Source organism: Salmo trutta, chromosome 31 (genome assembly GCF_901001165.1).
Source record: "Salmo trutta chromosome 31, fSalTru1.1, whole genome shotgun sequence".
Lineage (NCBI taxonomy): Eukaryota > Metazoa > Chordata > Actinopteri > Salmoniformes > Salmonidae > Salmo > Salmo trutta.
Window position 1 is genome coordinate 8,011,592 of NC_042987.1, and position 26,630 is coordinate 8,038,221.

The following is a 26,630-nucleotide window of genomic DNA, read 5'->3' on the forward strand; positions in this document are numbered from 1 at the left end:
ATGAGAGCAGAGGAAAAGCTGCAAGAGCCTCTTCTGTTGGTGTAACAAAACACAAACTACTCTTTTCTATTTTTACCAATGACCTGCCACTGGCATTTAACAAAGCATGTGTGTCCATGTATGCTGATCATTCAACCATATACGCGTCAGTAACCACAGGTAATGAAGTCACTGAAACCCTTAACAAAGAGTTGCAGTCTGTTTTGAATGGGTGGCCAGTAATAAACTGGTCCTGAACATCTGTAAAACTAAGAGCATTGTATTTGGTACAAATCATTCCCTAAGCTCTAGACCTCAGCTGAATCTGGTAATGAATGATGTGGCTGTTGAACAAGTTGAGACTAAATTACTTGGCGTTACCTTAGATTGTAAACTGTCATGGTCAAAACATATAGATTCAATGGTTATAAAGATGGGGAGGGGTCTGTTCGTATTAAAGAGATGCTCTGCTTTTTTGACACCACACCCCACAAAGCAAGTCCTGCAGGCTCTAGTTTGGTCTAATCTTGATTATTGTCCAGTCGTGTGGTCCAGTGCTTCAAGGAAACACCTAGTTAAGCTGCAGCTGGCCCAGAACAGAGCTGCACGTCTTGCTCTTCATTGTAATCAGAGGGCTGATATAAATACTATGCATGCCAGTCTCTCTTGGCTAAGAGTTGAGGAGAGACTGACTGCATCACTTCTTTTTAGAAGAAATATGTTGAAATCCCAAATTGTTTGCATTGTCAACTTACACACAGCTCTGACACACACACACTTACTCCAACAGACATGCCACCAGGGAGGGGTCTTTCACAGTCCCCAAATCCAGAACAAATTCAAGAAAGCGTACAGTATTATATAGAGCCATTATTGCATGGAACTCCGTTCCATCTCATATTGCTCAAATAATCAGCAAACCTGGTTTCAGAAAACAGAAAAGCAACACCTCACGGCACAACGCCTCTCCCCTATTTGACCTAGATATTTTGTGTGTATGCATTGATATGTGGGCTACATGTTTTCTGTAGTTCTGTCCTTGAGCTGTTCTTGTCTATTAACGTTCTGTATTGTCATGTTTCATGTTGTGTGTGGACCCCAGGAAGAGTAGCTGCTGCTTTTGCAACAGCTAATGGGGATCCTAATAAAATACCTAATACCAAAAAAAGTATTCTTGTTTCATGCAAACCATTTATTTAATATCCTTGAATAGGACATCTTATAAATACCACTGATGTTTTTTCTTAAACAACACTGACCAACACCCAGGACATAGAGAGAATTGTACAAGACAATGTACAGTGTAGTTCTGAGAGAGTCCAATAGAGGATGCACTCCCTCCGAACAAATCAGCCTAAGACCACAGGGTTTGAGTTCCACTGGACTGTGCTTGTGTACCAGCCCACAACACCAAAGAACAAGAGGAGCAAATGCAATCAATGGTGTACAGTAAGCCTAAATTAAAATACTTTCATACTTTGTTCTTTGTTGCGACAGGACAAAGACCCTTTCAGGAGTAAAAAGTGTCCTAGCACCAGTAGGTCATAGCATCACACAGTAGCCTAGCCGATTAAACTCAACTCCACGACTTAAAATGGAATTGAGTGGTGACTAGTGTAGGCGGACTGGAGCTCCGACATCACATAAAATGACGTTTTTATCCAGATCTACTGATTTCAGCACCCAAAAAATAGCCCGCAATTACACACAACATTAATATCCGTGTAATTGCGGATATTCCTTGGGTGCTAAAATCAATTGTTTTTGATAAAAAACTACATTTTCGTGATGTCGGAGCTCCAGTCCACAATGGTCGCCGCTCAACTCCATCGTAAATCATGGCGTTTAGTTGAGTATAGTCGGTTAACAGTAGCCTAGGCCTAGCGCACACACACACACACACACACACACTAGAAAATAAGGTTTTACGTGAGTTGTAGCAACGACACACACAGTAGAGAAGGTTTAGTCAAGTGGAGCACCATACCATCAACATAATACAATAGATTAGAGCATTGGCATTCTAGATGCACGAGAACAACTAGACATGTTTATCTCTAATTCAGTAGTCATTAACCCAGGACCTGGAACGTGTGCAGTGATGTACAGGTTCAAGGTGTGCATGCTTTTGTTCCAGCCCAGCAATAACACACATGATTTCATTTATCAAGACTTTAATTCGTTGATCCAGGTGTTAGTGTTGGGTTTGAACAAAAGCCTGCACACACACACACCCAGTAGCGCTCCAGGACCAGGGTTGGTGGCTACGGCTCTAGTGTCTCTCTCTCTAGTCTGGTTTCTCAAGCTTCTGGTGTCACTCTTTCTAGTCTCCAGTGTGGCGTCAGTTACATCAGCAGTAGGACAACAGACATTGGCTCAATCGGAACAGTGGAGTAACAGGCTCAGTCATTGGTCCTTTGTATTTGTGTGCTCATCTAATGCTCAACCCCACTGGTTATCCCTTCTTGAAAACGGTTCTGAGGCTGCAATTTTAGGCTGCTGAACACAACTCAGGTGGATAAGGTGCGTTACCCAAACATGGTGGGAAACACTTTGAAAGGTGCTGTAGGACTGTGATCCATGAGGACCAGAGCTGTGCACCTATTCTGTAGTCCACCAATCAGAAGGCACAGGAAGAGAAGAAAGCTGCTGCTGCTGGTGGTGGAAGAGTTCTGACCGCTGGTTGGCTGAGCAATTACAGGAAGTCACTCCTGACTGGTCCGTCTCTTCTCCAGTTTCATTTTGAGCTCCTCTGTGAGGCCTAGGGAGAGAGGAGTGAGACCTCTGTAGTATGAGCGTGCGTGTGGGAATGAGTGGATACATTGATCAGGACACATGCCACTCACTTTGTGCGAGGAGGGGGGAGGGGGAGAGAATAAGCCGTCTCATTGGGCTGCTGGGTGATGACGGTACTGGTGATGTCACAGCTGACAGGATACGGCGGTCGGGAGCAGGAGACCTGGGTAGGGGTTTCCATCGCTCTACACCAGGACAAACAGAGCGTAGTATGTGTGTGTGTTTGTGTGTGTGTGTGTGTGTGTGTGTGTGTGTGTGTGTGTGTGTGTGTGTGTGTGTGTGTGTGTGTGGTGTAGGATTTCTGGGTACCTTGTTTGGGGGGTAGGGCGGGGGCTTTGGGTAGTGGGCTGGAAGGGGCACAGTGTAATATTCTCTCCCCATTCTCTTCATTGGACGAAACAAACGCTGAAGGTGACAAATACACAAATATCAACTAACGACATGAACATTAGACAGAACCTAAGACACTGTATCTCTTAGGATTTCAATCAACACTGTAAGTGGAAATGTGTTGAGGATTAAAGTATGTCTGTGTGTGTCTCACTGATGTTCTCCTCATAAGGTTCCTCCAGAAGAAAGGGCTGTAGGGTTCCTGCCGTCTTCTCCACCAGCGCATCGATGACATCATGAAGCGTAGCACAGGGAATCTAGAGAGGGAAAACACAGAGTTAGGACCCATGCAATAGCAAGATATGAGGCAAGACAATATGTGTGTTGTAACAATGTGTGTGTGAGTGTGTTGGACTTACTGGGTTCTCAACGTCTATCACATATCCTCCCTGCTCTCTCTGAGTCACACGATAGTGTCTGAACACTGACCTGAGAGAGAGAGTGAGAGAGAGAGAGAATGCAATTGACGGATCAAATCAATCAAAAAAAATGCTTGCAGATCTATGTGTGTATATCTATGCTGAGTGGCCGTTACCCATTGAGATCCTGGCGGGTGGTGACAGCCAATGAAGATCCGTCTCTGCCGGGCCTCAGCAGCATGTTGCCACAGTCTGGATGTCTCTCTAACAGAACTTCTGCCTCAGTCCTCGACACAGGCCGGAAACATCTATAGACACACAAACGCATATACCGCAGTTTCATATACACACACAAACACACCTAAGTGTAACACACCTGCACTCACTTCAGTGTCAGCAGTGTGTGTGTGACTCACGATGGGATCTCCCCCAGTAGAGGTACTGATAGGGGTGAGGGGGGAGCGCGGGTGGGGGTGCGGGCTGCTCTGCGTCTGTTCCTTTCTCGGTCCACCACCTCTCTCAGCATCTGCACCTGCCCCGGCAGCAACGTCAGACAGCTAGGCACACTCAGCTACAACAACCAATCACGCGGGGGGTTACTGACAGTTCAGGGATCAACCACCAATCAGACAGGATTATACTGTGATGTAGGGTGTATGATACTTACATCTACGACAGATTGGAGGAAACCCTTCCACAGCTCTCGAGCCTCTAGATTGGCAACCTGGATAAGAGGAGACCAGAGAAGAGGTTGTTTCTCTCTGGCTGGCTGTGTGTGTGGGGGGTGTGTGTCTGTGTGTTTTATTACTGTGAGTTTTGTCTCTCCATCCTTCATGCGCAGTATGAGTCTAGCTGCCTCCAGGTTTCTGTCTCGGCTGCCGTCGTCTTTGAGTGAGACAAAGCCACTGAGATCCATCTTCTCCACATACTGCAACAGATACACAGATAGACAAATTAACATATACAATAACTCATCCCTGAAGATTTACAAAGTGTTTACCACACACACACACACACACACAGAGAGAGCATTTACATGAGTGTCCTTGGCATTATTAAAGAAGAAGAGGGTGTTCCCACACAGACAGGTCCATAGCCGCCGAGAGATCTGGTAACACACGGACAGTTAGAGGGAATTAGAGCGGTTTAATATTTTCATTTTAAACTTCAACATCTATCATGGTTATAACATGAATTGTATGACATATATTCACACACAGTTTATCTCCCTCACACACAAACACACACTTTGGCCCAATAGTGATCCCAGGTCTCAGGGGATGAATCTGCACCACAGCTGTTGTCAATCTGTGACCATGTGATCCCCCCTTCAGTAGAGTGCACCTGAACCCCAGCCCAAATATCTGGTCTATCTGTGTGTCTTTGTTCCACATTCCCCCATCACCTCCCTCCCAGCTGTGCCCAGACGGTGTCATTATCATGCAGCACCACAACCCACACAGCTCAGCTGACCACTGACACAACCCCATACTTCTCTCCTTTCCCAAACTCCATAGCACAGCGGCACTACCACTCAGCGATAGGCATGGCCATAGTAGAAGCAGCTGTCAAACATTTACAGCCCGAGCCTTCCTTTTTGGTTGAATAGGCCAATACATATAATCATTTGTGTTATTGACATGACAAATCATGTCTTGACTAGGCTACATTTACCGGGAAATGTCTGTAGTGTTATCCTTTTAAATTCAGTGGCCATTCTAACCCGAGGTTAATAGGACGCTTAGTATACGCGCTTAATTAACTCGCACTCCAGTCGTCTGCTAGTAATCGTGCGCACTAAGCAAGTGTACCGCTAGATGAAAATCACTGCCAGCTTTTTCAAGACTCGCCCATTCTCACACAATAAGGAAGTTGACAGCTTTCGCAGAATGGGGTTTCCAAGGAATTCTCCCCCGCCCGGTGCGCGCTATCTGGGCGACACTATGCAGCCACTCACACAGCATGCAATGCAATGCACCGACATTTGCACATTGACGGTATGGCTGCACCTACCTTTTCTTTCGGTCCCCGTTTTTCCAGGTATCCTTCGTAGTAGCAGGGCGGGAGCTGAGCCCTCGTTCCCGAGCGCTGTTTGACTGGTGCAGCCGCCATGAGTATCGCTGGCTGGCTGGCTGGGCATAGACAGAGGACAAAGGGGCGCTTAGTAATTGGGAGAGATGACACGCCTTCCCCCGAAGAGATATCACCATGGATATCCGCCAACAGCTGGCTGTCGTGCACGTCCTTATGTGTCAGTCAGTATACTATATGTCATTGTGTGGTTTATTGTGAAGTTTGCTTTGATTAGGCTTCTTCAGTAGGGTGAGAGATTGGTTTTGACATCTCAAATATATTGCTTGAGTAGTCTAACACCACCTGCTTGGACACTTACTCCAGAGCGTGACTGATCAAATCATTTCTTGACTAATCGACTTGTTTTGAAACCACTGATTCAATTATTCTATGAATTTAGGCTACCGTTACCGTCAATTTCATTCAACATGTGCATAATATTGAAACTACACTATTAATTAAAGACTTCTGAAAATAGTGTAATTCATATGTAAATGATATGCATAATGTGCATCCCCCCCAAAAGAAAATAATCCATCCAATCATGCATTGTAAACCCGAAGACATAACCAGCACACTGAGGGCCACTTCACTTTCCTTTATATTTATTTAACAAGTGAAAGGACAGCATCCTTTCCCCTTTACATCATAACAAAAATATACAATACACAGGAGATTATGTATGACAATACAGAGATAATATAGAGATAATCCATATAAAAAGATAATCCTGAATTGGTTCAAGCCTCGATCCCTGGAGTGTCACAGTTACAACAAAAAAAAGAGCCTCAAAATGAGGCATTAAATCGCTAAACCAAGGCATTACCTATAGAGACACATACAGGCTACTAGCAATTTACACTGGACACCTTCCAATATGATTCTGTATATTAAAATAAAGTTATGATAATACTTATTTTCATAATATCTAAATAATATGGTACTCCAGTGGGGGGGTTGGTAGATCTACCCCAGCTCTGAATGTAGTGTGAAAAACATACATATATAATTAGTCACCAATGGCATTAGAATAGTTGTTGACAACGAGCCTCTCTTCCCCCTGCCTAGTTATTTTCAGTTAGGCTAATGGGCCATGACAAACCACACCTGCACCCTCACATTACTCACCCAAAACCATGTCAACTCAACAAATATAATAGACAACAAGAGAAACACGTAAACATTAAGTTAAGAGGTACATGCCAAAATGCACAAGGGATATTCGGTTTCTTTTGGTAGTGAGCTGCATGTTCTAGGGAAGGAGTGGAGAGAGAGGGAGAGTTCTGTAGTGATGGGAGAGAGGCAGGGCTCGAGGGGGAGGATTAGGAGATGAGTGAAGGGGGGGTTAGGGATGACAATAGGGAGGGACCAGGGGCAGGTGTGAGAGAGGGTTTGGAGGGGAGGCAAGGGGCATAGGAATGGGGGCAGGGGATGGGGGCAGAGAGCCAGAGAGTGGGGGTAGGGGATAAGCTATGCTATTTCTAAATAAAAGATTATGCTCCACTTCCACGGATGCCATGAAGGAGTGAATCAACGAGATAACAAGGAGAACCAGTTATTGTCTGTGTGTAGAGTTCATATCTTTACAGTTCTGAGGCTCTGGGTTAAAAGGTGGAACTGAAACTAGAACAGTTTGTAACACCCAGAAAAACACGAGTGTTTGGTCATATCCAGTACTCTGTCCACTCTTTCTCTCCCACACAAACAATGGGGGTGACACGTAAATACTCTAGAAAACCTGAATACATTCTCCAAGACACTGCCAGCCGTGTCAACAAGCGATGTATACTGACAGACATACACGCAGACTGACTGTAGCAAGTCAATTATAGGAGGCCACTGTGGTATCCATCTCCACTCTCCAAAAAATAATGTTACTTTGGTGTCAGCCCTCAGGCACACAGAGACTAGGGTTATTGTCAGAGGGTGCAGATTACGACAAATCGGTTTTAGAACACAAAAACACATTCAGAACTAAGGACTTTGGGTGAGAAATGCAAAATGTCCCCTTTTTGATAATTAGACCATGTAAAAGTTAGTGTAAGGCAGAGGGGTATTGCAGACGGAGTCTATGAAAGGCAGCCTAGCAGCAGTAACAGTACTAAACAGAGATAGTGTTCAGAGACATAGTACAACTGTGACCAGCAGAGCTGTGTGTATGCCAACAGAAAAGGACCCTTCACTACAGTTATTCACTAGCCTAGGTGCCCAGCCCCATATTGTTGCCTTACCAAGACAATGGCCACGCTGGCTTGAGTAGAAACAGGCTGGAAAACAGGCTACTTATTCCACATACAAGCTGAACAATCACATTTTACAAGTATGGGATAGATTATGAGTTTGGAAAAAAGGACCACTAAATAAACCATTAGGGGGGGAAAACACGCAAAACGGATCAGTATCTATTGCAACTTCATCCTACTCCTGAAAGTATAACACACATAGACCAGCAGAGGGCAGCATATAAGTGCTAAAACGGAGATCCATCTAACGCTCCACCTCTTGTATTTGTATATAAAAGAAGAGGAAGTGTGTGCATCAAAATTAAACAGGCTTTTGATTCCCACTCGTGGAAGAGTAAAATATATTTAAACAATTCTGCCTAGAAATGAGGACAACGTAAAGTAAATTAGTGATTAAAGGCAACAATGTCAAGGCAATTTTGCTGCAGTTTTTTTTCTAGGTCTGCTTACAGCATAGCCTGGTAGTGTTCATAGGTACAGCTCACGCATAATAAACACAAACATCTCCTCTAGGAACCCCTTCTTCATATCTCCCGGTAAGGGAGGTGAAGGGTAGAAAGTGCACTGGTGCATAGAGAATGACAACAAAGATACACCCAACCCCAACGTTGTACTAACTTTTCCCTCCGTCAGCATCCTTTTCCTGTCTCCATCACTTTTTCTGTCCATCCATCTTTGGTTGAATCTCAATCTAAAGTGACCTCTCTCCTCAGCTACTTTCTTCATGCCGAGATCTCCTTGTATTTAGACCAGTGACCCACTTCAGACAAATGAGATGCCCCCTCTCGTCTCCCTCTCCCTCCCTCTCATTCTCCTCTCTGAGCGTTACAGGGGCACCACCACTTCTACGTAGTTGTTGGGGAAGAATCCCGATTGGCCGTGGAGTGTGCCCTCGAACCAGTTCTCGTCGATGCGGTTGGTCAGCGTGATGATGTCGCCCTCGCGGAAGCCCAGCTCGCCCTCGTTCTCCGGCTCAAAGTCATATAATGCCTTAGCGCAAGGCTCAGAGGCTGGGGACAGGGAAGGAGAGGAATGCGTTGGAAAGAGAAAAAGGAAACTTGAAAAATGTTGCATTCTTCTGAAACACAGTTAGCATTTTCAAACAAAGGCCAATTCCAGAGTTTAAATGAGGGAGATGCAGGAGAGGAACACTTCCGGAACCAGAACACTTCAGAAACATCCGAACCGCTGGGTTCAGAGGGCTGAAGGGAACCGTTACCAGTTACCAGATCCAGCGCACAGGGTTAGTTTAGTGGTTGTAGAGGCTGGGGCATGTGGGAGTGTGTGTTAGTGACAAACCGTATACTCTTTGTTGTGACATGCAGGGGATGGGAGGGTTAAAGCATCCAACACACACCATTCCATGTTATTAAAAAAAAAACTCCTAAAGGGAGTCAATAAAATACCATTTAAGTGTCACTCTTTCACAGACACACACACACTCACAATGTTGATTGTTCTTCATGGACGGTGTTCTACGGAAGGATGGAACTTCTACAAGGGGGGCTATACATACATAGAGAAAGATCAGTTCTGGGCTGGTGAGACAATAGATACACACAGACAGGGACAAGGACAAAAGCACGCACACCGCACGCAGCTAAGGGCCAATCTTACCTGATGAGTATGAAGAGGGGTTGGCAGTGGGGGAGTATCCTCCGTTTGAGTGCTCCGGCTCTCCGTAGTCAAAGGAGGGTTTGGGTTTAGGAGTGTACTCACGCCTGGGGCGAGACTGGGCCTCGTTCACCCTAATACACACACAGGAGAGGGGATGACTCGGGTCACACACACAGTGACAATCAACACAAACATCTTCAACTGAATTGTAGATGTCCACACACACACACACACACACACACACACACACACACACACACACACACACACACACACACACACACACACACACACACACACACACACACACACACACAGCTTAAATACCGGTCTCGGAGTTTGTCAGTCAGCTCCTCCAGAACCTGCACGGCCTGTTTGTGATACTGCAGCTGGGACTCCACCAGAGAAGCCATCTGACTCACCTGCTCCACCTACACACAAGCACAAAAATCAGTCTGATGTATTATTTATACAGGGGGACTGGACAAGAAATTCCATTACCATAGCACACTTACACTTTGGCACGTTTGCGTCATTGTTCTTCATCCTCTCCCCTCACAAGGCCTATTTTCTGACTCTCAAAACTGCTTTGTTCCTGACTAACACGTGTTGTACTCACTCCATACCCTGATGGAACAAAAGGTAAATACCTAACATGGGCCTCGTTTATAACAGTTGCGTAAATTTCACACACAATTTCTGCGTGCGCAATTTCTGAAATGAATATGTATGTCTAAAAATAGAGATGTTATAAATCAGAGCCGTCTTAAAACTGTGGGCGCGTGAACAAGCATTATAACTCTGCCTGGAAAACACCCTCCATTCACCTTTTATTGTGAAAACACCCTTTATTTGCTGCATAATTTAGAACTATTGGAATTCGGCCACGTCAGTTTCTAAAAGCAAGAGCAATGGCAAATTGTATCAAAATGTCTTTGAAGGTGTTGGCAGAATCTTTTAATCTTTTACAGCATAAATTACTGCATTTGGCAAAGGACTGACAGATTCTTAAATAAAATCTGCCGCTAATTGTTGTGGATCTGTCAGCAGAACGTTTGAATTCAACAATGTTTTGCATCAACTTTTACCACAATCCTAAATATGCTGGACCGCCCGCAAGTTCTGAAACTACTCAAAAATATTGACATTACAGTAGGCTACTTACAGTAGTTGCATACATAGTGCCTTCGGAAAGTATTTAGACCCCTTCACTTTTTCCACATTTTGTTACAGCCCTATTCTAAAATGGATTTTAAAAAAAATCCTCAGCAATCTACACACAATACCCCATAATGACAGAGCGAAAACAGGTTTAGATATTTTTGCACAGTTCTCTCTCTCTCTCTATATATATATATATATATATATATATATAAAGTCTAAAGTTTGGACACACCTACTCATTCAAGAGTTTCTTTATTTTTACTATTTTCTAAATTGTAGAATAATAGTGAAGACATGAAAACTATGAAATAAGACATATGGAATCATGTAGGTACCAAAAGTGGCATTAAAACACTGTTGGTTTTTCCTTTATTTTGGCAGTTACTGAAAGAAAATACCCCCAAGACATGCTAACCTCCACTGTTAATCGTTTTGAATATACAATAAAGCTCAGTATTTCAATGATTTACTTCATAGTCATTATTGCTCATGTTTATCAAGAATCTCAATAATGTCAGACTGCACTATATATAAAAACACAAAGTACCAGTCAAAAGTTTGGACACCTACTCATTCCAGGGTTTCTTTATTTTTTTACTATTTTCTACATTGTAGAATAATAGTGAAGACATCAAAACTATGAAATAACACATATGGAATCATATAGTAACCAAAAGAAAAGTGTTAAACAAATCAAAATATATTTTATATTTCAGATTCTTCAAAGTAGCCCCCTTTGCCTTGATGACAGCTTTGCAAACTCTTGGCATTAGGGGTGGTAAGTATTCAGACCCTTTGCTATGAGACTAAATTAAGATAAGGTGCATCCTGTTTCCATTGATCATCCTTCAGATGTTTCTACAACTTGACTGGAGTCCACCTGTGGCAAATTCAATTGATTGGACATTATTTGGAAAGGCACACACCTGTCTATATATGGTCCCATAGTTGACAGTGCATGTCAGAGAAAAACCAAGCCATGAGGTCGAAGGAATTGTCCGTAGTGCTCAGAGACAGGATTGTGTCGAGGCACAGATATGCGGAAGGGTACCAAAAAATGGCTGCAGCATTGAAGGTCCCCAAGAACATAGTGGCCTCCATCATTCTAAAATGGAAGAAGTTTGGAACTAGCCGCACAGACAAACTGAGCAGTCGGGGGAGAAAGGCCTTGGTCAGGGAGGTGACCAAAAACCAAAGGTCACTGACAGAGCTCCAGAGTTCCTCTGTGGAGCCACTCCTCAGTAAAAAGGCACATGACAGCCTGCTTGGAGTTTGCCAAAAGGCACCTAAAGGACTCTCAGAACATGAGAAGCAAGATTCTCTGGTCTGATGAAACCAAGATTGAACTCGTTGGCCTGAATGCCACGTTGAGGAAAACCAAAACCTGGCACCATCCCTACAGTGAACCATGGTTGCGGCAGCATCATGCTGTGGGAAACTTTTTCAGTGGCAGGGACTGGGAGACAGGTCAGGATCGAGGCAAAGATGTACAGCGCAAAGTACAGAGAGATCCTTGATGAAAACCTGTTCCAGAGTACTCCGGGCCTCAGGCTGAGGCGAAGGTTCACCTTCCAACAGAACAACGACCCTAGGCACTAGAGGTCGACCGATTATGATTTTTCAACGCCAATACCGATTATTGGAGGACCAACGAAAGCAGATACCGATTAAAAAAATAAAAAAATAAAATTCCGCCAATTTTTGGTTTTTGATTTGTAATAATGACAATTACAACAATACTGAATGAACACTTATTTTAACTTAAATACTATCAATTTAGCCTCAAATAATGAAACATGTTCAATTTGGTTTAAATAATGCAAAAACAAAGTGTTGGAGAAGAAAGTAAAAGTGCAATATGTGCCATGTAAAAAAGCTAACGTTTAAGTTCCTTGCTCAGAACATGAGAACATATGAAAGCTGGTGGTTCCTTTTAACATGAGTCTTCAATATTCCCAGGTAAGAAGTTTTAGGTTGTAGTTATTATAGGAATTATAGGACTATTTCTTTCCATACGATTTGTATTTCATATACCTTTGACTATTGGCACTTTAGTATTGCCAGTGTAACAGTATAGATTCCGTCCCTCTCCTCGCTCCTACCTGGGCTCAAACCAGGAACAAATCGACAACAGCCACCCTCGAAGCAGCGTTACCGATGTAGAGCAAGGGGAACAACCACTCCCAAGTCTCAGAGCGAGTGACGTTTGAAACGCTATTAGCGTGCACCCGCTAACTAGCTAGCCATTTCACATCGGTTACACCAGTCTAATCTTGGGAGTTGATAGGCTTGAAGTCATAAACAGCCCAATGCTTGAAGAATTGCGAAGAGCTGCTGGAAAAACGCACGAAGGTGCTGTTTGAATGAATGCTTACGAGTCTGCTGCTGCCTACCATCACTCAGTCAGACTGCTCTATCAAATCATAGACTTAATTATAACATAACACACAGAAATACGAGCCTTTGGTCATTAATATGGTCGAATCCGGAAACTATCATTTCGAAAACGAAACGTTTATTATTTCAGTGAAATACGGAACCGTTCCGTATTTTATCTAAGTCTAAATATTCCTGTTATATTGCACAACCTTCAAATGTTATGTCATAATTATGTACAATTCTGGCAAATTAATTATGGCCTTTGTTAGGAATAAATGGACTTCGCACAGTCCGCAATGAGCCAGGCGGCCCAAACTGCTATATATACCCTGACCGCTTGCATGGAACGCTAGAGAAGTGACACAAATTCACGTTAGCAGGCAATATTAACAAAATACGCAGGTTTAAAATTTTTAAAGAAAGGCATTGATGTTTATGGTTAGGTACATTGGTGCAACGACAGTGCTTTTTTCGCAAATGCGCTTGTTAAAATCATCACCCGTTTGTCGAAGTAGGCTGTGATTCAATGAGAAATTAACAGGCACCGCATCGATTATATGCAACGCAGGACACGTTAGATAAACTAGTAATATCATCAACCATGTGTAGTTAACTAGTGATTATGTTAAGATTAAATTTATCTTATAAAAAACGATCAATGCTAGCTAGCAACTTACCTTGGCTTCTTGCTGCCCTCGCGTAACAGGTAGTCAGCCTGCCATGCAGGCTCCTCGTGGAGTGCAATGTAAGGCAGGTGGTTAGAGCGTTGGACTAGTAACCGGAAGGTTGCAAAAACGAATCCCCCTGAACAATGCAGTTAACCCCCGTTCCTAGGCCATTGAAAATAAGAATGTGTTCTTAATCTGACTTGCCTTCTTAATCTGATTTGCCAGCAAAAAACTGAGCACGTCACAGAGTGTTTTACTTTTTATTTTTTTTATTTTAAAGCGGGAAAAATCCATATATTAGCCACGTCATTGTTTAAGCCGCGAGGTTCAAAGCCTGGGAAAAATGTAGCGGCTTATAGTCCGGAAATTACGGTAGGTTCTTTAAAAAAAAAATGTACACAGATTTTCACTCTTAGGCCTACTAACTGCCAATGGCTGCATCTTGTTTTTTATTCATCCCCCATTTGCACGCAATACAATACTTCAACCACTAGAAAATGTGCGCACACATGGTCTGAAGTTTGCGTGGAGTGAAGCACATTCTCACGCCAAGTTCAATTTTAATAAATGACAACTTTTGCGGGAAAAGTGGCGCATGCATGTTTTGGGGTATATTTTATACATACACAACATTTATAAATGAGGCCCCAGGCCATCACACGGGTTAGACATGTTCTCAGTTGCTGGTACCAACATTGCTGTGACATTACTTAACTGTTCCACTAGCCAGCTATGTAGTCGTGGCAAGCTGACTGCATTCTGGTCCTGAAATACTCATCAAGGCTAATGCTAATGTTGATGCCAAATCTTGTGCCAATGCTAGCGATAGGGTATTATGGCTTGGGAGTATGAAACCTCATATGGCATGACGATCATACTAGCTCTGACCTTCTACCCAGACAACCAATGGAAAATAGGCTCCCTTTTTTCCTTGTCGCTGTTGTTTCTACTTGCTATTGAGGAGTTTAGGCACATACTGTATGTTTCTGTTAAGGGACCACTTTATGACCAATTCAGTTGTAAGGAGCACTATATATAGTATACAGGCAGTGGCGACCAATCATTCAGGGCAGGTGGGACAGAGAGCCACCTGTTTTGAGCCACACCTGTTCAGCTAAAATATATATATATATGTGTGTGTTTTGCATGTTATTTTGGCATTACTACGTGTCACATATCAGTTTGCAAACAATGTAAAAAATGCATAATTGAGATAATGCCGCATACAAACATGATCTATTGTTTTGCTTTCTTGAGTAAGGCAGCTCCAAAATGCAGGTGTTTCAGCCTAGCTCAGTGCTTTCTGTGGTGGAAGAGTAGCCAGCAGAAACTACAGAGTGTAGGGGTTGGTAATCTTCTTTACTCATGGGGATACTACGTCACCGCAAAATCTACAGGGAGAGCTAGAAAGTTCCAAGCCCCTTGGGTGCTGCGATAGATTTACATTAGAAGTGCCCATCTAAGAAGGCTCAAGGTCATTGGCCACAAATAAAACGATGTCAAATCACATATCTACCTTAGCTTGGATTGGACTCATGTCAACATCATAATTTCAAAATATTAGCTATCAAGCTAGACAAGCAGTCATCATGAATCACATCGACAATCTACTGGCAAATCCTCTTCAATCCTTGTCATATGAAGAGAAATGATAAAAACCTATATGTGCTATTCGACCATAAACATTACACAACAAGTTGGAAATCGCAAATTCAACAATGAATGGTTCGGAAGGAATCAGTGGCTAACTGCAAGCATTGCAAAGCAATGACTATTTTCCTTCCCCTGCCTGCTATTCGATGGAGAGGGTTTGTGGTGGTCCAACGTTTCAAACCTTCTGATGTGTCAAGCCTTCTGACTTCAGTGAGTTCAAGACAACTGGGAACTCTGGGGGGAGAAAAAAAAGAGCTCCTACTGGGAAAATACGTTTCGAACAGTCATCCAACTCGTAATTCCAAGTCGGGCCTCTTGATAGGGCGCCAACCTGAAGATCACTGATGTCATGATCCCCCCCCCCTCTGTAATATGTCAGAGAGATATGTATAATGTAGCTAAGGAAGTAATACGAAGTGTATGTTGTGTAGTAAGCCATTAGTAGTTCCTCACCCCTTGTTCCCTTTCCCCTTACTGTTCTGACTTGGTGGTGCACATGTAGCCTATTGCCTGTTTTAGAGAAATGTTGTTGAATATTGTAAGAGCATTCATTGTCTGCTTATGTGCCCCCTTTATTTATCCTACGGTTCTGACTTGGTGTACTGGGAGAATACTAAGAACAGCCCATATTCTGAATTCTGTCGCTGTACATTTCAAAAGTGCTGAACAAACAGTTATATTGATTACGTCCGTCCTAGCTCGCTCATTGTCTTAAATTGAATTTTACAGATTGCCTCTTTTCCACTCATCGTTCCCTTATGCCATAGTTTGTACATCTCAATTGTCAGTAGAAACCACATTTGTTTAAGCAAGTCAGCCATATCAGCTATGTTTTTTAAAAAGGCAGTAAACGAGGCTGAATGAACTGTTTCCCTGCCAGACAAGGCTCTGCTGATAACCAGGTGTAGCAGCGGTAAGGATTCACATGGTGCTGAAAATAAAGCTCTGCTGTTGGGACAGCTTTATGTAGGCCCTAACAGTTTGTGGGCATAGTTTGTCACCGTTATAATGCAATGTTTAGTGTTGTGGCTTTGCTGGCATGCATTAAAAAAAAGTTTGCCCCACAAAGATTCATATGCTAAATCACCACTGTATACAGGTAACTGTCAAAATAAGGGAAACACCAACATAAAGTGTCTTAATAGGGCGTTGGGGGCCACCACGAGACAGAACAGCTTCAATACACCTGGGCATAGATTCTACAAGTGTCTTGAACTCTATCGGAGGGATGCGAAACCATTCTTCCACTAGAAATTCAATAATTTGGTTGTCCCATAAGTGTTCAATTGGGTTGAGATCTGGTGACAGACGGCCATGGCATATGGTTTATATTGTTTTCATGCTCATCAAACCATTTCGTGACCACTCGTGCCCTGTGGATGGGGGCATTGTCATCCTATGGGGGCATAGCCATGGTAGCCAAATTAATGGCCTATCGAGCATTTTTATACATGACCCTAAGCATGATGGGAAGTTAATTGGTTAATTAACTCTGGAACCAAACCTGTGTGGAAGCACCTGTTTTCAATATACTTTGTATCCCTAATTTACAAAAGTGTTTCCATTATTTTGGCAGTTACCTGTATATAATTTAGCAGACATTTATCCAAAGCGACTTAGTCATGCGTGCATTTTTACGCCGCTGCTACTCTGTTATTATCTATGCATAATCACTCTACCTACATGTACATACTACCTTAATTACCTAGACTAACCGGTGCCCCCGCACATTGACTCTGTACCGGTACCCCCCTGTATATAGTCTCGCTATTGTTATTTTACTGCTGCCCTTTAATTACGTGTTCCTTTAATTTCTTATTCATATTTTTTAAACTGCATTGTTGGTTAGGGGCTTGTAAGTAAGCGTTTCACTCTAAGGTCTACACCTGTTGTATGTGGCGCATGTGACTAATACAATTTGATGACTCACGTCAGTCTCCAGCAGGTTGTGCATGGAGCTCTCTGCTATCTCTTTGGACTCATGGAACTTCTCCAGGGCCGATCTCAGCTCCTCGTCTGGGATCTTCCCCTGCCGCTTCTTCTTATAGTCGTAGTCCAGACGCCTGCCCTCCAGCTTCTTCAGATGATACTGAGCAGGGAGAAGGAGAGAGCTCTCCCTTAGTTGATTGTGCAGGGTTAGAACAAAAATGTGTAACATTGGGGGAGAGTTGAGAATCACTCATTCATCTCATTCTTGATCTGTACCTGGATATCTTTGATGTCCTTGTCGACAACGGCCTGCAGTGGGTCGATAAAGTTTTGCTTGACGTCGATATCCAGAGAGTCCTTGACTTCGGCCAGCCTCTTCATGGACTCGCCCACGTCCACCAGGGCACCACCTACAGGACAAACACAGTTACATGAGTGGGTACACAATCCACTCAACTGCCACAAAGGACAATGTTCTTCTGTTGAGTACTCTTTTGAGTGGTCACTACTTCATACACACACAAACACATCCGGAATTCTGTATTTTGAGGGGCAAAGGCTAAAATTAAAAACTGTTATGGCGATTTATGAAACCTATTTCTTTCTTTCTTACCAAAGTTGGTGTCCTCTCCCATCTCTCGTCCAAACTTGGCCATGCTCTCCCCCAGCAGCCCCTCAGCCTGGGGGTAGCCAGGGCTCTTCACCTGGCCCCGGATCTTAGACACTGTGTTCAGCATGGTCAGCTTGGCCCTGGACGCTGGGTTGGGCTGCAGGTACTCAGAGGTTTTAGAGATTAGGTCAACCACCGCTTTGCTGGTAACATCTGCCCTCTGTGGGGAGGAGAGAAAGAGTAAGAGAATTATGTACAACTTCCTTTAACAAAAATGGTTGTTTGTAGTACTTGTGGGTCATTTTGTTAAGGGGAAAGAGCCCTTACCTTCTCCAAATCTTTGAAGTCTTCATCCAGCTTGGTTCCTTCTGCACCCCCCACCTTCTCACTCACCATCTACAAAGGACAAGGCAGAGAGAAAGGGAGGAGAATAATAAGTTGACTACAAGTCTCTTTCACATCCATTCTGCACGGGACATGAATTTTCGATCCCAACAAAGCAGGCCTAATTCAGACAAAGTAGTAGCATATAGAAGTGAAACGTTGTATTGACCATGTGCTGGAGAAAGTTTGCTCTTCTCCAGTCTGTGCTGGTTCATTACAGGACATGTCTACTCCTAGCAGTGAAAGTCTACACTGAACATGGTCAATACAACATTTCACCTCTATATGCAACCATTTCAAAGATTTTACTGAATTACAGTTCATATAAAAAGGAAATCAGTCAATTGAAATAATTTGAATAGGCCCTAATCTATGGATTTCACATGACTGAGAATACAGATATGCATCTGTTGGTCAGCGATACCTTAAAAAAGGTAGAGGCGTGGATCAGAAACCCAGTCAGTATGTGGTGTGACCACCATTTGCCTCATGCAGCGCAACTTCTCCTTTGCATAGAGTTGATCAGGCTGTTCCTTATGGCCTGTGGAATGTTGTCCCACTCCTCTTCAAATGACTGCGCAAAGTTGCTGGATATTGGCGGAAACTGGAACACGCTGTCGTACACGTCGATCCAGAACATCCCAAACATGCTCAAATGGGTGACATGTCTGATGAGTATCCAGGCCATGGAAGAACTGGGCCATTTTCAGTTTCCAGGAATTGTGTACAGATCCTTGCGACATGGGGCGGTGCATTATCATGCTGAAACATGAGGTGATGGCGGCGGATGAACGGCACGATAATGGGCCTCAGGATCTCATCATGGTATCTCTGTACATTGAAATTGCCATTGATAAAATGCAATTGTGTTCGTTTTCTGTAGCATATGCCTGCCCATACCATAACCCCACCACGGGGCACTTTGTTTACAACGTTGACATCAGCAAACCGCTCGCTCACATGAGCCATACACTGTCTGCCATCTGACCGGTACAGTTGAAACCGGGATTCATCCGTGAAGAGCACACTTGTCCAGTGTGCCCGTGGCCATCGAGGGTGAGCATTGGCCCACTGAAGTCGGTTACGACTCCGAACTGCAGTCAGGTCAAGACCCTGGTGAGGACGACGAGCACAGAGATGACCACTTTTTTTTTCATACTGAATTTATTATTCCTTAATGTATTTCTTGCCAGTTTTTTTTCTTCTTTCTTTTGAGTGGCAGCCTACAGGTACATGTTTTATAAACATTAACATTTAAATGGATAATGTACCTGTAACACCCCCCCCCCCAACAAAACCAAAAAATACAAAAAAAACGTGGTTAAAAAAATTAATACAATTTGCTGTCAGCATAATTTTATTTTAATTCATTTTGGGGTAGAATGTCCTTTTAAGAAGTCACCAGAGTGGACCCCACAAGTCACCGACAGACAGGAACACTTTCACAGACAGAGACGTTCTCACACACACACAAGCTTTTGGTTGATTGGCAGGTAAAAATCAAACAGACGCTTATTGAATATTCCTCCACCATGTGACTCAGTGCAGCTGTCTCCAGGGCCTTTATCTCACTACATACACACAGCAGATGGGTTAGTCAACCAGTCTTTATATTAGCAGTGTTCTTTAATCTAAGTCATGGAGACCCAGTGTATGCAGGCTTTTCCTCCATTCCACAAGTTTAACACAACTGATTAAAACGTATCAAATAGTAACTACTCATCAACCTTAATAACCTGCCCATCAGTGTGCAATACAGTCTCAAAGACCGTACGCCTGCTTCAGTCGTTGCCATGAATCGGGAAACAAGTCACACCTTAAGTGCAATAACTGTTGCAGTTACCATAGTCACAAAACCTGGTTTGCTCAATGCTGTCACATTACATGCTCAGTGGCCAGGCTTCAGCTACTGATAGCTGTAATCCACATGATGCTATATGACATAACATGTAGGACTGGAGGTGGGCCTGCCTGGGAGTGGGAACATATCTCTGGTGCGTTTGTTCATGTTCTCAACACATCTCTCTGGTGTGCATTCACATGATGAGCACCAGCCGTTTTGCAGGTTCTCCCTCCGTGCATTAATGCTGCCATAGCCTATTCCATGATCTGCGGTTCAAGATGTAGCAACAAGTAGGCTACTAATTTTAAAACCCGAGCAGCAAAATTATCAACATATGTTGCCAAGAGCCAACTCAAAATAATTCCTCATATGACAGTAGAGTCAATATTATGAAATGGAACAGACTAATGTATGGAGTTCAGTGACACAAAATGAAGCAATTACGTATTGGTTTTCAATGTCATAGGCGTTGAAATGTGACATTACATCATTTGAAGTTCATGTGACTAACAAATTAGCTTGAACTGTGTCAGAGAGAGAAGAGGAAGCGCAAGAGTGTTTGTATATGCGTGCGCGCCAACAGACTGTTACTGATGTTGTATTGTACGTGCATAACGCTTTGCATGTGAGTGAGTGAGATAGTGTGTGTGTGTGTGTGTGGAAGTGACTGTGTATTTATTGGCAGGCTGTTGACCTGATCGGTTCTCCTGGCAAAAATAACGACCCAGGAATCCGGTTTGGGCACTACTGCTGCGTTGCAAGATTTACGAAACACACCATGGCCCACACCCATAAGCGAACAAGTCACCCCACCAGACACAGGGTGAGTAACACACCAACAGACTGGCGTTGCACAGTGTACCAATACTTCAGCGCTTTTTCGATACTACAACATTAAGAACGGTCCGGTATTAGAATGTTACTTTTGGTTCTTCTATCAAACGTGTCTCGCGTTTGGAAATCAACTAAATATACTGAACTAATTAGAAAAGCAACACATTTTCCCAAGTTTATCATAAGACATGAACAGAATGCCTCAGTGATTCGCATTCCCTGAAACTTTCTGAAAAGGTAACGGCACGGGAATGGGGCCGTCTGCGTGTGTTAGCGGTGTGAGTATGTCTACCAGTTTGTGTAGCCATTAGGAGTGCTAATGATAACAGTTTTCTGGTAGATGGAAAGGCTTTCCCAAAAGCCATCTCAAGTTAAGTACAACCTAGCCTACACCTACTTGGCAGAATCAGGATTATTTGCATCAATCAAGTGGGCATTTATTTTGCAAACTCCATGTGAGCTAAAGAAACACTGCTAAACAAAAATCAGCCCTAGGTGCATGAGCACTTTAAATAAAGGGTAACTACACTCAAATCAATATTTAGATTTTTACCAAACCTCAAAAATGGTCTCCTATGTGATTTCAGCATGGTTGTGGACTTAATTGGATGCTCTATAAATAAATAAAAGAGGTGTGATTGAGAGCAAATCTCCCCCCCCCCCCAAAAAAAAGGAAAATCGGTCCATCTCCCCACTTAGTTTTTTCCCCCTTCTGCAATATCGTGACAGTATAGAGACCCCAATCTCAACTCTGGACCTCAAAGCCTGTTCCACTGTGTTTTCCCCCCCAGTGCTGCCCTCTAATCAGGGACTGAGTTAGACCTGGGACACCAGGTGGGTGCAATTCATTATCAGGTTGAACAGAAATCAGCAGGCTCCAGACAGAGTTGAATACCCCTGGTATAAAGTAGTGATACTAAAATGTGGGTATCGTGACTAGGGTTGGGCCTATATATGATTAAATAGAATATCGTGATATTTGACATTGACGATATATCGTGAAGTGTAAGACTATATTTGAAATGTACTAATCAAAACTGCAGTTTAATCAGCAGTAGGGCTGTATCAATATGTTGAAAATTACATTAAATTGATGAACTAAGCTGTCATGACTCTCTCTCCTTAGTAAGGATCAAAGGCGCCAGATCAGGCTGACAGATAGCCAGACCCCCCCCCCCCCCCTCTCTCTCCCACCAGAGAGGAAGGGGGGAGTTGGGCAGGTTTTATGACTTAATGCCAGTCGTAAACTTTCTCCGTCTTGCCCTGCAGTTTTGAACAAAGGAATGTGCTGTGTATAGAGAGAGACTCTTGCCAAAACTTCAGCATCAAACAACAGACACCGGGACAATATATTTCCACATCCAAACGTTGGGGATGATGAGGGATGGAATATGGAAAATTTATATTTTGGGGTGTCATTAAAATGATCAGAAAGACTGTATAACAAGATAACTGTAACTCTGAAAGTGTACACGTCCTAGATATCAGGTTTGCATCTAAATGTTGTATAAAATCAATTACGTATAAGAATACTTTTGAAACGATAGAAACATAATTTTAGCCTTTAAATGAGATAATGGCTTTTCATTTAAACCTGGGCCCAGTCAGTAACCACACCCATGTGAGCACAGACATTGTGTCAACAGGACAGAACACCCTCCAAGGCCAGAGTGCTTAAAAGGATTCTCTGAGAATTTAAATACAGACCAGAGAACGTGGTCCACACGTTGAAATGGTTAAAACTACAAGACCAGAAAATGGTAAAGACCAAGTGACGATGTAAACTTAATTTAACTCGGCAAGTCAGTTATGAACAAATTCTTATTTACAATGACAGCCTACCGGGGAACAGTGGGTTAACTGCATTGTTCAGGGGCAGAACGACAGATTTTTACCTTGTCAGATCGGGAATTCGATCCAGCAACCTTTTGGTTACTGGCCCAACGCTCTAACCACTAGGCTACCTGCCAACCCCTGAAGGTGAAGACTAGACCAAACATTCCCAGTCTGCAGCTGGTATATAAAGTAGTCTAGGACAATTGACCAAAGACGGGAGGGAAGAACAGATCCCTTTCACCACTGTGTGGTACACCTCTGATGTATCCATTCTAAAAACACTCCAGAACAAAAGAAGCCTACAACTAAGAAAGACATTGTGACCTCTGGTGGACAACCAGAGACTTACATCTAATTACTTGCCATAAACAGACCGAGTGGTTTCAGAGAGACGACAGAGAAAGACATCTACGAGCGGTTGTTAGGGTGCTAAATATTCATATTTACAGTGAGCGTAGTTTCCAAATATATGTACGATAAGTCCACTCTCTGTCTCTCCCCACCGCCTTTCCATTGTGTAACAAGCCGTCATATCGAGGTAGTCCACTAGGGACTGTTTTCATTGCATTATGCTAGTAATCAATAACCTGTACCGTGTATGTGTGTGTGTTTATGCATTTGTGTGTGAGATTATTTAGTTAGTAAATAAATAATTAAGCAAATTCGTGTTTCGCTGATTCATCCCTTAGGTTAAGGGTTCATCCATTTTTACAAAGTCAACAACATTCAGAATGAGTGATGTGAGGAAATGATTGATTGATGACTGGTATGATATCGATATATTCTTGAGTTAATTTGGGAACCGGTAACTCATTAAACGTAGTAGGTAATTATTCGATGAATAGCATTCATCACATTAATGATAGTCACGTCACAAAGCCTTATTTGTTCACTACGTGAATACGACTATAATATTGTAAATAAGCACAACAATTGCAGTCTGGAAACTGTCATTAACGTGGCAAAACAGTTATACTGGATATTGTGATATTTGGAGCAGAATATCATTGAAGAGGTCTCCCAAATATCACCCAACCTTAATCGTGACAACACTACAACAGACTGCACTCGTATTTACAAAACAGGCCCCTATAACATAGCAGACGACCTCATAATAAGGGTACGTCTGAGTCTCTGCACACTCATGGGACATTTAATGACAGGGGTTTGAGGGTGACTAGGCCCAGCCTAATGGGTGCCTATGCAAAATAACCTGTCTGAGACTAGGATATGCTGTAGAGGTGAGTGGTACAGTGAGAGGCCATTCCAGTTCACACACAACACTGTGTTACAGCAGTATTTATGGAGGGCCTCAAGTGTATTTACAAAAACCTAATAGGCCCATTTCAACAGTTTCTCTCTCTCAAAGCTGTCGGATGACTTCCTTAGGACTATACAAACTGTTCTGTAGTTATTTCCCTTGATGCCAAATGCAGATTCTGTTCGTATCGGCGGCAATGGCTACAATGCGTTTCATATCCGTTCAATAACAAACATATTATTAGATAAGCGCTATTGTTAATGTGACAACTACATCATGCAATAAATTCCACAAAAGGGTAATAAGCATGTTTGTATCTGGCGAGTACAGGAATTCAACTGTTATGGCTGGTAGACACATGGAGTCAATCATGGTTACCAATCATCCCCATATGCAAATTAGCACTATCACTCCAACTACAAGATACTTTTTCATGGAGATGGACAGATGAAGGAAATGGTAGAGGGGGAAGGGAATAGTTTGTCGAGAGAATAACAGTGTGGTGGGTCTGGAAGGAATGGAATGTCCATCTCCATCCAGAAACACTACACTTCCCTCCATCCCTCCCAACAAACGGACACATGATGGTAACTTCAGTCAGAGGTGCATTCTCTGTAGTCATGACAATTGATATGGCAATGCAGGCGGTACAGATAAGTATCTGTAGTTTTACCAATATATTTAGCTATTGTAATAAAATGCCCATGACATCACCCTGACACACACTTGTTGGTTGAGCTCAGATAAAAAGGTTTAATGTCTCGCTCACTCACACAGCTAGTTTAATTCACCTCTAGTCTACCATGCTTTACCCATTCCTCCACTGGAAGTCTGGCCGTAAACCCAGGCCAGGATAGGAGAGAGTGGCTGACTTTTTCTGCTGAACTCAGCAGAGAATGGGGGGGAAGTATTTCCAGTGAGTCAAGTCAACATTCACTACAACTCACTAACTAATTTAGCTAGCTATGCAAACATATATAATGACATCACTGCAATGGCGCTGTTTTCAAGCGCGTTTTTTTATGGCAAATTGAAACATTGTAGTGAGCTAGCCGAAGTACATTTAAAAATTGTGTCAATCGCATAACGACGCGACAAAGTAACTGCACAGTCAGAGTTTCTAAACCGTGCTGAACTGACATCTAGCTAGCTGCTAACAGTGGCTAAGTAACATACCCAAGTCACCGGCGCTATGCCGATTTAATTTTGCGAGGACTTTACCCGTCCACTGAAGTTACCCATTAGACTAAATTAAAAGTTGAATAATTTAGATAACAAAAACATTTGGGTCACATATTTCCTCGTAAAAAATAACATTAATAGCCATTGCATAAGTAAAGCTACCGCTAGCAAGCTAACGTTAGCCGAAGTAAAAAGTTGTTGTTCACTGACCTGGCTGGCTTTATAAAATTGTTTCTTGAAGCCTGCGACAGACATTTTTGCAGCAGGATATTAGCTTATTTCTTTACGTGCAAGCTGCTTCAAAATAAATGCTGAAAGTTAGATTTTAGGAATAGCTCGCTGAAGTTTCTCTGCTGCTTTGACCATACACGTCTTTCAGCTGGTTTACTTTATGCCTTGGTGAGTGGAATTTGCCTGGCAACCATACTTCCTGTAAAGAGTAGTAAAATCTGTGGCTAGATGACGATTTCGCAACTCCCACTATTGCCCAAGGGGATTAAAGTAACTGTCCGGTGTTCCCAGATGTATATGAAATATGACCTATAGTTACTTACAATATGAGTTAAATAGTTTTCCTTACCAAATATTTTTAATTAAGTATGTTACAAATAAACGTTTCTGTGTTGGAATGGTGTAAACCCAGTGCCACTATATGGCCCAATGATGACAGCCCTTCTGTTTTTGAACACATCTAACCAGTTTTCCAGACACGGATTAGGCTAAACCTAGTTCTGAATGTGGAGAGCATGCACAGTATGAGTCATAAAACCCGGAAATGGTTCCAATCGTTTTTTCACCATTCATTTTTCCATCGGGATTTCGCAAATAGCCACTTCATATCAGGTCTGTGTTTCATGTAGGCTTACCCTTGTGTGATGTTTATTTAATTTTGCAAATCTCTCTGGACAAGGTAACTTTTAGCAATAATTAGCATTGCACATTTTTGCAAGTAAATTGAGGCGAATATATTGATAAAACTCACCTTGACCAAGAGAGATTTACATGGCTATCAAAAATGTCACCTTAAGGTAAGCTTTTTTTTGTAATATTCACGATGTGAAAAATGAATGGCGGAAAAACCATTGGAACCATGTATATGTTTATAGGTGTTATGAGCCTTCACTGTGGCGGACAATGGAAAATCTCTACCGAAATTGTATTTTTAGTCCAGGACTAGGCCTAATCTGTGTTAATGCAATATTAGTTTAGAAATTGTGCGACGGGTACGATTGGTCGTCTCAAATGTTGTTTTTTTTCCTGGGGTTTGAGACCTCATTGTTTGCATTTGAAAATCTAACCGTTGTAATGGTAGGGGGATGTGTGGGTTTTTGAGTGAGAAAGACAGAGGAGAGACAACCAGTAAAAGCACCTTAATTCATCTACGCATTGTGCCAACAACATCAAAGACCCATTCCAGACTGATGTTAGGA

The 26,630-nt window shown here is 42.7% G+C and overlaps 2 protein-coding genes across 3 annotated transcripts; both read right to left on the reverse strand.

Moving 5' to 3' along the window:
- Positions 1–1,150: 1,150 nt before the first annotated feature.
- Positions 1,151–5,763, reverse strand: stap2a (signal transducing adaptor family member 2a). The gene is made up of 11 exons (XM_029725012.1): positions 5,538–5,763; positions 4,561–4,632; positions 4,333–4,452; positions 4,192–4,248; positions 3,941–4,095; positions 3,701–3,832; positions 3,525–3,594; positions 3,320–3,422; positions 3,085–3,180; positions 2,826–2,960; positions 1,151–2,740 (listed from the first exon to the last, which is right to left on the reverse strand). The coding sequence occupies exons 1-11, from the start codon at positions 5,634–5,636 to the stop codon at positions 2,685–2,687; spliced, it is 1,095 nt and encodes a 364-aa protein (XP_029580872.1). The 5' UTR covers positions 5,637–5,763; the 3' UTR covers positions 1,151–2,684.
- Positions 5,764–6,182: 419 nt separating this feature from the next.
- LOC115169426 (endophilin-A2) lies at positions 6,183–25,625 on the reverse strand. Of its 2 annotated transcripts, XM_029725013.1 has the most exons (9): positions 25,411–25,625; positions 18,188–18,256; positions 17,864–18,080; positions 17,527–17,660; positions 17,252–17,410; positions 9,785–9,888; positions 9,458–9,588; positions 9,287–9,346; positions 6,183–8,850 (listed from the first exon to the last, which is right to left on the reverse strand). In XM_029725013.1, the coding sequence occupies exons 1-9, from the start codon at positions 25,453–25,455 to the stop codon at positions 8,666–8,668; spliced, it is 1,104 nt and encodes a 367-aa protein (XP_029580873.1). In that variant the 5' UTR covers positions 25,456–25,625; the 3' UTR covers positions 6,183–8,665. The 2 variants fall into 2 exon arrangements, with proteins under 2 accessions (XP_029580873.1, XP_029580874.1); XM_029725014.1 differs by lacking the exon at positions 9,287–9,346 and having other exon boundaries at positions 25,411–25,624.
- Positions 25,626–26,630: the final 1,005 nt, after the last annotated feature.